Below are 13,281 nucleotides of genomic sequence, written 5' to 3' on the forward strand. Positions count from 1 at the left end.
TATTTTGTATCTTTACTTTTTACACACACACGATAGAATCTCTCTTTTTTTAGTTTGTTGTTTCTTTTTTATTTAAATGGCTTTCAAGTGTATTAAATACATTCTTAACGACTATTTCATCCTTTTTTTTAAACTAAAAATAAATTGATGTTTGTGAATATGATTTTTTATAAAATATTGTATTACATACTAATATTTTAAAAATTTTACTTATTGTAGTAGTTTTCAAAAGAAATTATATATGTTTGGGGTAAGTTAGTGTGTTTAGTTTGCACATTTATAATGTGATGTCACCTTAACATATATTATATTTAAAAACTTACTCGTATGGCAAGTGTATCTCATGACATGTGAAATATGATATGGCTCTTTACGACATGTGAGTGTGTAATGTTTGTTTCATATACGTGTTATTTTGATTTCCTTATGGCGTCATTTAATTTAATGATGGATTATTTCTATGATAATCAAACATTTTAATCACACTTAGTAATTATAAAAAAATTACACGGTGTCTTGAAAACCCTTCAAACAAAATTTTCTTACTTTACAGGGTGTATCGAAAATTTATTGTGAAAAGCATATAAATACTAAACTTACTATTATTACAGATTCCAAGTGTGATTATAGTTGATTAAGAAGTTACAACAAGAAACTAATTTAGAGACGAATTAAATACTTGCTTAAAGCTAAGAATATCAGTCAACTATTTTAAAAGAGGGTGTGGTTTTTGGAAATATATAAATTAGAAAGAAAATTGAACAGTTCCTTATAAGTGCAGAATAGTAGTGAGTTTAATTTATTTAAAAAAGTGGAGAAATAAAATCGTAGCTTTAGAAAAAATATAAATGAGGAGAGTAATGTTGTGAGTATCATACACACGTGTAGTGAGGTGTGGAAACGTGCGGGGTTCTGGGCTTAGGCTTAGGGGCGTGACGTTGGACTGATGCGTCTCTCGTTTCCTTATTTCGCATCTCTCTCTCTCTCTCTCTCTCTCTTGCTGTCTGATCTGCCTCTCTTCCCTTTCCTTCTTCTGCCTTTCTTTTGACCCACCTTCCCCCTTCTACTTCAATGTCTTTCACTCTCCTTAATCCATTCCCACACTTTCCTTCTCTCTTTCACCCTTAAGATTCTTCCCCAATTCTCACCAAAACACAAACACAACACAAACCCTCTTTCCCCCTTCCTCCCTCCTAGGGTGCAAAATGAAGTCCTCGCTCAGCAAGTTGAAGAAAATTGCACTTCACAAGACGGTTTCCAAGGACAAAAGGGACTTCCACCCCACCGTGAAGTTCGACGAACTCGCTCTTGCTGCCAAGGTTCTTCTCCCACTCTACTTTGATTTTTCAACCTTAATATTATCATTATCATTATAATGAATAAATAGATAATTTCTTCGTTGCGCCTTGTTATGTGCCTTTTGCAATTATCGTGTTTTGTCGCAACGATGATCGGTTGTTGTCAATGACGGAACGCGGGGGTTTTGTTCTGGAGATGGCACGTGGACAGTGTGTTTTTTCCGATGGGAATTTGGTTCTCTTACTGCTGGCTTTAATTCGTTTTCATTTAGTAGTAGTAGTAGTAGTTACAGGCTTTGGGTGTGGAAAAAGTGTGTGTTAATGGTGATTTTGTGAGAAATGTTGAACGATCTCGTGCCTCTGGCTTGCTTGTTGTAGTCTCGTAAAGGCTTTTCTCTCTCTCTTTTCAGGACATGCAAGATATGAGAGATTGCTATGATAGCCTGCTTTCTGCAGCTGCTGCTACGCAAAACAGTGCTTACGGTAAACATTAGTCTTCATACTTCTAATGTATTCCAAGCTTTTGAATTGGTTGTGCATTTTGTTATCTGTCCAAATTTAGGTCACAAATTAAAAGTGCACAGACACACACACGTTTCATTTACTTGTTATATTATATATAAAGTCTCCAACAATTTTAGATACATGTTTGCATTTCGATTCGAGTTGCCGCAGTCCATCCTTGGCTGGTCTTCTGCGCTAGCGCTATCCGTATTAGGGAATACGCATTCATTTCTTTTTCATTTGTATTCTTGTTTAGTTTCTCTGCGATAGAATTAGCTTTTGAGTTAGGATTTCTTTTTTTGCTGACTCAGTAGTGAGTCACTTAGCATAGGTGTATAATATATCATCTCTCTGTAATTTGCATTCTAATGATCAGATTACATTTCCTATTTCTTCTACTTATGTCTTTCACTTAGCAAAATTTATTGATCCATGAAGTTTAGCATTGAGATCCAATTCTAAAATAGGGAAATAGCTTATAATGCTGAACTTGCACACCCTGCCCTTATCATGCCTTCTTATTCTTATTGACATTATTGTTGTGACAACATTTTAAGTATTGTGAGGTGCAGCATTGAGGTATTTGAAAATGTCATGGTCTCCACTATAGGACGTATTATCTCTTCAAGCCTATTCACTGTATTATATTTATTGATCATTTGAAAAAGAGTTGTCTAGTTTATTTCTTTAGATGAGTTTTGCTGCCTTGAAAATAGTGAAGTTGGTATCATATCCTTTACTGTGTTATGTGTTCCAGAATTTGCTGAGTCGCTGCAGGAAATGGGTACTTGTCTTTTGGAGAAAACTACCTTAAATGATGACGAAGAAAGTGGTGAGTGGGTAAACATTTGATGACTGCCCTATCCAAGTTACTTAGCCTATTTGCTAGTTGATTTAAACCATGTATATAGTCTCATTGCAATAGTTGTTATGAACTGTATGCAGGTAAAGTTTTGGGGATGCTTGGAAGTGTGCAGCTTGAGCTTCAGAAGCTTGTTGATAGCTATGTGAGCCTTTATCTGGGTGTATCCTTTTTTATTTCCTTGCTTCTCCTTGAGCATTGTTCATTTACAAAATGTTTATTATGATTCTATCCTTTCTGTTCCTCAGCGTTCTCACATTGTACTGACAATAACCAATCCATCGGAGTCTCTTCTTAATGAACTAAGAACCGTTGAGGTATGTTTATGTATTTATTTCTTTTATCTGATTCCTCTATCATTATAAAGCACCCAATAGCCTGACTGGGCTCTACAGTGCACACTTCTGAATTCGTTGTTTCCATGTTTCCCTTGTTGTTCATTACACTTTTATTTTAATGGTTACTGGAAAATGCAGTTTCCTATCAGCACAACACAGAATGGAATGCAATTAAAAGAAAATGGTGTTTTGGAACTTAGAGTAATGCTTTGCAGGGGTGATTCTTAAATCTCATCCCCTTACGATTATATGTGGATGGTTATCAAATATTTGTAATCTTCAATTTGGTTAAAGGGACATTTTGAACCTACAGAATGTATAATTGTTGATAGAAATTCTGGATCAACCTGAATTTTAGTCCAACAAGAACAATACACTGATTTAAGTCCTTTCAGAGTCTTCCTCTCTTAAACATACTCAGTACAAACTACCCACTAAATAATACAGAAACTGCCATGCCATCTACATATATAACACCATTCAACAACTATCACACAAACCCATAAATTCTTGGTGCCTAAAGATGCAAATTGCAGGCCTATACTAATGGTGCATCTAGATGAGAGGAAAGAAAAACAGATAATATAAACTGTTTGTTCTGTTGAAGAGAAAATAAAGGGAAAAAATGAACTTTTAGTAAAAAGAATTCAATTTTTTCTTTCCTTCCATTTTCTCTTCAATTCATATTTCAACTTTTTCTTTCCTCTCAAACAGAGGGTAATGTTTCATATCTGTGACTACCTAAAGAGACTCTGCATAGTTAGTTGCCTTAGCACACAAATTCGTTATATATGATGTTGAAACCACATCATGACATGATTTCTTGTTGTGATCTCTTTTTTCCTGTTTAATGAATTATATATTCTGGAAGAATCTCATGATATTTATAAGTGTACCCTCCTTATAGTGATTAACTTTCGAAATTGTTGCAATAACACCTGTTTCCCTAACTGAGATATCCTTGTGAAGGATTGATTGTTGCCTTATAACACAAAGACAGTGACATTATTCACACATCCATTGCTTGGTTGTTGTGTAAATCTGACTGTTTCTTGTTCTCACCCTCCATGCATCACATATGACATATTTAAAATATATTCACATGGAGTTTGTGGATTCACTGATGTTTTAAAAAGTTGTTAGGTTCTTCATACTGCAAAATATTGTGGAAAAACTGTAAAACATGTTTCTCTAAATCTAATAATGTGTTTTAGAGCTGCTATAGATAAAGGGATTTGCACAAAGCTTTAGGTTCAACTAAAAAGTTCATTCATACTTGTAAGATGTTACGTTCTGATTGTAAAGGACGAGAAATTGGCCTGAATTGTAAGTATGGAATTTTAGTATTTGTGGTTTATGAGGCTGTAGGCTCTCCAACTTTCCAAGTACAATCGCTAGTGTTTGTGGTGTGATTCACCCAATGTTGCTTTCATTATTCAGTGCTTCCAGTAAAACTTGTTACATTTGACAGTTCATTAAAATGGTAAATCAACTTATTAAGCAAGTAAGATTTCATAAATCTTGGATATTAATAAATATATCCAGTAAAATAATTTGAAAACATTGGAAACCCTGTGTCTCAGATAGAGGATGTGATTATTGATGCTTAGTGAAATGGGCAGGGTTTATGAGGCTGTAGGCTCTCCAACTTTCCAATTACAATGGCTAGTCTTTGTGGTGTGGTTCTCCCAATGTTACTTTCATTATTCCGTGCTTCCAGTAAAACTTTTTACATTTGACAGTTCATTAACATGGTAGTAAATCAACTTATTAAGCAAGTAAGATTTCATAAATCATGAATATAATAAATATATCCAGTAAAATAATTTGAAAACATTGGAAATTCTCTTTGTCTCATAGAGAATGTGATTATTGAAGCTTAGTGAAATGGGCAGGGTTTCAGATAGAGAATGTGATTATTGAAGCTTAGTGAAATGGGCGGGGTTTTATATCTTAACTGGTTTATCACTGTGTTACTAACAGCTGATTGCGGAGAATAACAAAAAGCTAAAAGTCCATTATATATTATAGCATATAGGGACATAGGCAACTAGTGGAATATTCATCCAGGTAGAAGTAAATCAATTATATATGTATAAAAATGTATACAAACAAAATAAGCTTGTGTTTCTGACTTATTGCGATGAAAATTCTGAAAGTTGAATTTTATGCATTTGAAGTTGACTAGTCGTTAGTGGGTGATTTGTTAGATATTGTATGTGTATGCAAGAGATTTGAGGCTTGTTAATAACGACAATTGAACTTGAACTGAGTAAGGTGCAGGACTATAGAAGTATTGCAAAACTTAAAGGGGAAGGAAAAAGTAGTATTTTTCAGTTTTTGCCTTCTCTTATTTAAGCCTGACATTTACATATTTTTGTTTTCTTTACAAATCTCTAGCCTGAGATTTAAAAACTGTCCTTTTTTTATTCTTTTTAACACTATATAGATTGCCTTGTCTAGATAGAACCACGGTCAATGAATTTGGAACTATAGTGACTTTGCTGGTGTATGAATTATATTGAATGTAGAACTGTAAATTGTCTTGTTACATCTCAATGCCTGTCTGTTCCTCATGCAGGACATGAAGCGACAATGTGACGAGAAAAGGTTTGTCTTTACACAACTTATATTATTTTCCTTAGCATTATGTGATGTTTCCTGAATCTGTTGTGTTGCCTGCAGAGAGGTTTATGAATACATGATTGCACAACAAAAAGAGAAAGGAAAGTCAAAGAGTGGCAAAGGTGAAAGTATCACCTTACAGCAGTTGCAGGCAGCTCATGATGACTATGAAGAAGAAGCAACACTTTGTGCCTTTCGATTAAAATCACTCAAGCAAGGCCAGTCACGCAGTCTCCTTACACAAGCAGCACGTCACCATGCTGCTCAGGTTTTCTTCAACTATGACATTTCTCCTCATTCAAATCTTTTATCCTTTCTTCTGCATAGTCTTGATGCATGTTTCCTCTTGTTCTGCTTTCAATATAGTTAAATTTCTTTCGGAAAGGACTTAAATCACTAGAGGCGGTTGAGCCACAAGTCAGGATGGTTGCTGAAAGACAACATATTGATTACCAATTCAGTGGCCTTGAGGATGACATTGGTGAAGATGGTAATAATGATGACAGTAATGATTTTGATGTCATTGAAGGCGGTGAACTGAGTTTTGACTACAGACCAAATAAGCAAGGACCATATATTGTTTCCACATCACCAAACTCAGCAGAGGTGAGAATTTTGTATTACTCAACTTGAATGGTATTTTAAAGCCTTAGATCATATTGAACTTTATTATAATTGCTTATTTACTTCTTTTTTTAAATTAATTTAAAACATTGCCAGAGCTTGTCACACTTGTTATTTTATTCTTGTTTGTTTCTACCATCCATACCTTGTGACAAATTTAAAACATAATATCCTTATTTTTTCAGATTCTGAATTATAAATTTATCTTATAATGATCATTGGCCATGTATTGCTTGCTAGGTGGAAGAACCAGGTCGCTCTTATGTTCGAGCTTCAACCCCAGAAACTGCAGAAGTACTTTTCACAACTACCTTGATATATTAATTGAAACTTTTTTTATTTAAATCTTAAATTAACTCTAAAGAAAAATCTAGGCCAATTAGAACCTTAGTGTGTCACCTAATAAAGATCACAAATAAAGTTATGTACTATTTTCTTAATGATTTAAAGACATAGCTTTAGAATGTAATTATTATGTTCTAACTGTGGCCTCAGTCTAACAGATCATCAGTTCAGGTTGATTCTTTAATCTTACTTAGATTATCCTCTAATACTTCTATTAACTTGCATTCTGGCAGACAAGTCTAGACAAGAACCAAGGGGATTTTAAACTTTCAAGTAGAGTCAGCAGTTATTCAGCTCCAATACTTGCAGAAAAGAAATTTGACCCTGCTGAAAAAGTAAGACAACTTATAGCATCATCTGCAGCAAAGTCTAATGCATATGTCCTTCCCACACCAGTTAACATCAAAGAAACCAAAAGTAGCTTAGCCCCCCGCACAAGTGCAAGTGGATCTCTGCATAACTTGTGGCATTCTTCTCCACTAGATGAAAAAAAGAATGAGAGAGATATTGATAGTAAATTGTCAGAACCGACCATCCATAGAGCTCACTCTGTTCTCAAAGAAAGTAACAGTGACACTACATCCATCCAGTTACCACGCCCGTCCGCAGATGGACTCTCACTTCCACAAGTTGATGTTTTCAATGCTTCTGATACTAAGAAAATAAAGATACAAACCTTTTCTGGTCCATTGACTAATAAACCATTGTCAGTAAAACCTATTTCTGGGGGTTTTCCACGTTTACCTGTACCACAACCTTCATCTCCAAAAGCATCTCCCAATGCTTCACCTCCCCTTGTTTCTTCACCCAGGATAAGTGAACTTCATGAACTTCCTAGACCTCCTGGTAGTAAGCCAGTGAAATCTTCTCGAGTGGGTCACTCTGCCCCATTAGTATTTAAAACTCCAGAGGTTACTGTGGCTAATAAATTTTCTTCTGTTATATCCAGTGTAGCCTCTCCACTCCCAACACCACCAATAGTCTCTCGGAGTTTTTCTATACCTTCCAGTGGTCAGAGGGCTATGACATTAAATGTTTCTAATGCTAAGTATTTGGATAGTCCCCAAGTTTCAAAGGTTGATAAAGCTCCATCACCACCTCTTACACCCATGTCTCAGAGAGTCTCTAGTATACCTGATATGGCTTCTCACTCCAGTGAAATCCAAGGTAAGAAACTAGTAATTGTTGTAGTTCTTATTGTTGTAAATTTTTATAAATTTGGATATGTTTTTCTGTCTTCATATAATAATAACTAACTTTTTGTGTAAATTGAATATGCTTTCAAATAGATAATAGTTTGTAGGGTCTGTTTGGACTAACATCTCCCAGAAAACTTTCAGGATGAAATTGACTTTTACACAAGTTATTAACATATGCCCAATCGAATTTGTAGGAGTTCTCTTATATATCTTCTCCAAATTTTTATGAAGAAATCAATTTCATTTTTTTCTTCATATTTTTTCTCCTTAAAGTCATTGTGGAGAAGTTCTTCCAATTAGTTACATGACTTTTTTAACTTGATTTTACATAGTTTAGGTACAAGCATCCTTGGTCTATTATGTGGTCTATGGAGTGTGTTTAGCATCAACATTTTCCTTTTTGTTATTTTCATTATGGTTTACCTTGTCAATTTCATCTTGATGAAAAACAAATGTGAGTATGAGGTTTTTCAGTGGATGCAGGTGGGAGCTAAATCTCATGAACACATACCAAGGAATGAGTTCTGAATTGTTCTTAGTTCAAGTGTTTTTATTCTATGCTTGTGGGAGCTAAGTCCCTTTTGTTGTGGAGTTATAGGGGGGTTTTCGACAAAAAAGGTTCAGGCAAATATGTGTAAATATGTTGTTGATGTATTGTTTAGCTTCTCATCTCAATTTGTATCTATTATTTTTACTTTAACTAGTGATGATGAGAACTAAACTCTACATGATTGTCATTATAATGTGTTGTGTATATATTCGGATGAAAAATTTTGTTCACTTCTCCAAGTTCAACATGACAACAATGAAAGAACTTTAGCAAGAGAGTGAGATCCATACCATTTTTTTCACATTCCAGGTGCTCAATGTTTGAACTAATTTCTAATTTCCAGGAGATGACATTTATTTTCATTGACATGGGCTAATTTGTCTTAGTTTTAGGGTATTGAATCTTGGATTACTATTAGGGAAGTGTTCCTTTCTTGTCAGTATATTTACAATTACCTTTTGTCCAGATGCACTCATTTCATTTGGACAGCAATTCGAGGTGCATATTAGAATAAATAAAAAGGTGACTAGAACTAGTGATGTCTGAGCTACTTGAGTGGTTTATGTTTTGTTAAAATAGTACTACATAGTTATTTGTGAAAAAAATGTACCATGCAAAGTAGTATATGTTCATCAGGTAGTTGGTTGTTTATAGGAGAAATCTTACTTTTATTGAGCTCAGACTGTGTAAGTTGATGGTTGTGCTGTAAATAGTAAAATTAGATCTTCAATAATCTTAAGAAGTCCTTCAGGATGAAAACATTGGATAATGAAGCATTTCGGAAATTCAATTCGACTGCAATGAGCTATGGAGTATATTCTTAGGATTTTAAGAAATTGTGACATTAGGAGACTATAAGTAACAAAAGTGGTGTAAGGCTGGAGTTTTAATTTCCCAATAACTCTTTAAAAGTAATCTACTCTATTGGTTTGAAAGAGATGCATTGATTATTATATTTAAAGCAGACACTAGCTATTTTCGAAATTTACATTGAATTTATTTCCATCTCCTAGTATCACGATTTCAATATTGTTTCTATTAAATATTAGTTGCAGAGCTAGTCTTTCGGGTTTTTTTTTTAATTAGACAATTTTAGTCCAATGTTATTGTCATGAGAGTAAATGATATATGTTTGTGATAGATCGATTACTTATTTACCTAAGACACTAATAGTAGGTTTGACAATTAACTCTAATACACGTTATTTTTTATTTTCTAATGATATATTAATAGTTCTTGTGAAGAATTAATAATATATTAAAATGAACTAAAATTGGTTGATTTTAAAAGCTTTGAAGACTAAATCTGTAATTAGAATCTTACAGGGACCAAGATTGCACATTTATGAACTTATAGAACAAAAATACATTTGAGTTGTTTTTAATTTAAGAATATAAACGCTAAGAAGGTCATGTGCATTTGTATATATATATTGAAGGAAAGAGTTGCTTAAATCGGTGATGTGTTGGGATGAGAAATTTTAAGAGTGCAATTTATTTATTTCTATAGCTTTTGATTGAAATTTTGTAAAGAAATAAAATTATATAACTTGAAGTTGGATGCATATAGGATTTCTATCCTTTTAGTGTTGTCCAACATAAACTATTTTAAAAGTTTTCTCGCATGTTTAAATGATGGATTTAAATTATGGCTGTATATACCATTATTTCTTTGTTTAATCTAAAACTCAGGAATAATTTTAGTTCTTTAGAGCTCATCTCAAATTCTGCAGGAACAAGCATGGAAAGTTCCTAATGAAAGAACTTCAAGTATGATATAAAATTATATTTGAATAGAGATAAAATATTAATTGAAGTGCTTTCAAACCTTATAACCTCCACATTTCTTTTAAAATATAATAGATTTTTCATACAAATATAATGTTCTTATTTTTATTCATATGAAACTTTGATTACATTGAAAAGAGGGTGTAGAATAATGTCATTCTCGTCATTAAGAATGTTGACAAAGGAGCTTAAAAGAAGAAAATTTAGAAATTTTATCTACTATGGAAAAGATTTGGTAAAATTTCAACTATTATGAGCAAGTTGGTGATTTTATTTAACTGTTTAATCTTGGATTTGAATTGTAAATTCTTGTTCTTGTAGAAAAGTATGCTTGGTGCCTTATCCACGTTTGAATTTGGTAATATGTTTTTAAGTGCTGATCATCTTTTAAAATATTAAAATGTTGTTTAAGTTGCTAGAAATGCAAACACAAAAGTTTTAATGTTGTTTTAATGCTTTAGTTAGCAGGTAGAGTTATTGCTTGCAAGTCTTATGGAAAGTAAGGGGAAGTTCCTCTCAAAGAGACATTGGTGAGTAGGAAAGGTAGTGGTTGGTTAGAAGAGAAAATCATACTTGTTGATATTACTTGGTGGTAATATGTTTTGGTTGAGTTATAAACATATGTGATCATGCTAGGTGAGTTGTATGTTGACATATAATGTTATGTGATATGTTATGTGATGTGTTATCTGGTTGTGGTTTCTACTTGGGATGATCATATAACTTGTGTTAGAGTAGATATTGATGCAGATGTAGTTAGGGAAGCATAATTGTGAGGAGTCTCATGGCAAAACTTTTGGGAGTTTTGGAAAGCATTTGGAATTGTTTTTGGAAAAAGATGTAATAGTTTGATTATTTTAGAAGCTTTTCATTTGAAATGATTTGTAATAAGTTTTCTTTGATAACTCATACCGAATTAGTTTAGTTTGGATTTTAACTATGTTTTATTTTGAAGAAATAAAAATTTTATTCAGAGCGATCTTTGACAAGTGATTTATGAAATAAAGTTTTTAAGAAGTTCCTATTTGAATAGGATGGTATCAAAGTTTTTGTTTTGAATCTTTTAGTGATTTGCAAATTACACGTGGCATCTTGAAATGGGTGTTACACTAGTCACTCTACAACCTGGAAAAAAACCAGTTGGGTGCAAATGGGTTTATACAATACAATACAATACTGATGGAACCACTAAGAGTTATAAAGTTAGGCTTGTGGTAAAATGATTCACTCAAACATATGGAGTATATTACTTGCAAAGTTTTACACCAATTGCAAAAATGAATAGATCAAAGTTATATTATCTGTGGCAGCATGAAACATGCTGCAATTTGATGTGAAAAATGATTTTCTACATGGAGATCTTGAAGAAGAGATACATGGAGGTACGACTTGGATATATGGGATAAATTAAGGCAAACACAATATGCAAACTAAAACCAACATTGCATGGGCTGAAACAATTACCTAGAATATAGTTTGAGAGGTTCACCAAAGTATGATGAGTCTCCAATATAAATAGAGTCAAGGAGATTGTTAGTGAAAAACGACAAGTGCATCGGTCGCACGTAACAATTAATAAATATCGTTCTCTCCACAGGGACTTGTGCAACACATGACAACTCTCGCAATTCACAACTCAAGTAGACAATAAAGATAAAAAAAACATAAAGAAACTCTTTTTGGTATTTTATCAAATAGTTGGTGTGCAACAAGAAAGTTAACATAGAGTATTTACAATTGTCAATACCATATTTCATTCACTTCATTCTTATGCATTCACAAACATCTCAATTCCATATTCAAGTCAAAATCAACTTACAAGATTACTCAAATCATATTCTTAGAGACTTTAAGCTTATGATAACTCATCAAGTTCATATTCCTTGAATCTTCAACAAATGAAATCATGCATTAAGTTCAAAAATTTTAAGATTACTAATGAATCTTCTTCCATCCCTAGATACAAGCTCCATTATGTATTCAATTTCAGATTTAGGTTCAAAAGACATTTTTCAATACCTCAAGCCATTGGTGATCAAGCCACAACAAGCATTAGGCATAGAAATCAAATACTAACATTGAAATGGAAAAGCATATGTATTAACATCACAAATTACACAAGATTTCAGTTCATTACATTAAATCTCAACAAATGGGTCTAGCTCTCCATGGTGGAGAACCTAGGGTTTACAAATAAAAGAGATAGGGAAGAAATGGAAACCAAAGAGAATATGGAAGCCCTCTCCCAAGGTTCTTGGCAGTTGCTCCATGCTCCAATTGTGCCTTCCCTTTGAATCAACACCTTCAATTCGTAGCTCCTCTCCATCATCAACCCCAAAAAGTGGAAAATACCATGGATGAAGATTAAGGACCCAAGAAGGAGTGGGAGAGCTTCCCAACACCCAAACAACCTCCAAGGGCCTCTCTCGGTCACTCTAGGTGGAGGTAAGTTGTGGGAGGAAAAGAATGACCCTTTGCCTCACGAGAAACATGTTTAAATACACAATTTTGACATGTCATCGTCTTCACCACCTGACGCTATCTCAGCACCGTCAGGTGCTATTAGTAAAAATTGTGAAATAGGCAACTCTAGAGAGTCATCGCCTAGCGGCACTCCTCCATCGCTAGGTGCTCTGATGCTCTAAAACTAATTTTCATTTCTGACTTATAGCGGTGGTCGTGATTCCTTGGTGCCTAGCGTGGGTATTTGGCTCAAAATCACTTTTTTGTCCAAAACATGCTGCCTTGAGTTCTTGCTTGTTTTCCTTCACCACAAATGTTTCCAACTAACTTATTTAACACACCCAAAATAGAGATTAGATGTAAAATAACTAAAACACAAAAACAATACAAAACACACTAAACTTGAGAATATAACAAGATAAAAGCTAGGAATGAGTTGATTTATTAATGACAATAAACACACAAAAATAGATAAAAATGAACGTTATCAGAGATCACATCTTGTTTATTAAGCTTTCTAGCTTAAGGGAACTAACAATTTTGTTAGTCTATGTAGATGCCATTATTGTCACTTGTGGCAACTCTTTTCAAATGTACACAATTAAGTTAATCACGTCATTTTATCCTAAAACATAGATGTAATATGTAAGAACACAAATACATATGTCTATATATTATAACGAGAC

The 13,281-nt window shown here is 33.5% G+C and overlaps 1 protein-coding gene across 2 annotated transcripts; it reads left to right on the plus strand.

Annotated features, from left to right (window-relative positions):
- The first annotated feature begins 950 nt into the window (after window positions 1-950).
- LOC114183439 (uncharacterized protein At2g33490-like) lies at window positions 951-8,646 on the plus strand. 2 transcript variants are annotated; one of them, XM_028070468.2, is made up of 11 exons: window positions 951-1,319; window positions 1,709-1,781; window positions 2,560-2,634; window positions 2,748-2,809; window positions 2,913-2,981; window positions 5,584-5,612; window positions 5,688-5,895; window positions 5,994-6,233; window positions 6,492-6,545; window positions 6,830-7,763; window positions 8,279-8,646. In XM_028070468.2, exons 1-11 carry the CDS (start codon window positions 1,206-1,208, stop codon window positions 8,287-8,289), a joined length of 1,869 nt encoding a protein of 622 aa, XP_027926269.1. In that variant the 5' UTR covers window positions 951-1,205; the 3' UTR covers window positions 8,290-8,646. The 2 variants fall into 2 exon arrangements, with proteins under 2 accessions (XP_027926269.1, XP_027926261.1); XM_028070460.2 differs by having other exon boundaries at window positions 954-1,319; window positions 8,270-8,646.
- The last annotated feature ends 4,635 nt before the right edge of the window (window positions 8,647-13,281 follow it).

The sequence above is a fragment of the Vigna unguiculata genome, chromosome 1 (genome assembly GCF_037176805.1).
Source record: "Vigna unguiculata cultivar grain cowpea cultivar isolate G323 ecotype 2 chromosome 1, ASM3717680v1, whole genome shotgun sequence".
Taxonomy (NCBI): domain Eukaryota; kingdom Viridiplantae; phylum Streptophyta; class Magnoliopsida; order Fabales; family Fabaceae; genus Vigna; species Vigna unguiculata.

Excerpts from the sequence above, each read along its gene's own strand:
- LOC114183439 (XM_028070460.2), top strand. The coding sequence starts at position 1,206 with ATGAAGTCCTCGCTCAGCAAGTTGAAGAAAATTGCACTTCACAAGACG. Across the intron at positions 2,810-2,912 it reads AGAAGCTTGTTGATAGCTAT|CGTTCTCACATTGTACTGAC; the intron begins GTGAGCCTTTAT and ends TCTGTTCCTCAG. Across the intron at positions 5,613-5,687 it reads CGACAATGTGACGAGAAAAG|AGAGGTTTATGAATACATGA; the intron begins GTTTGTCTTTAC and ends TGTTGCCTGCAG.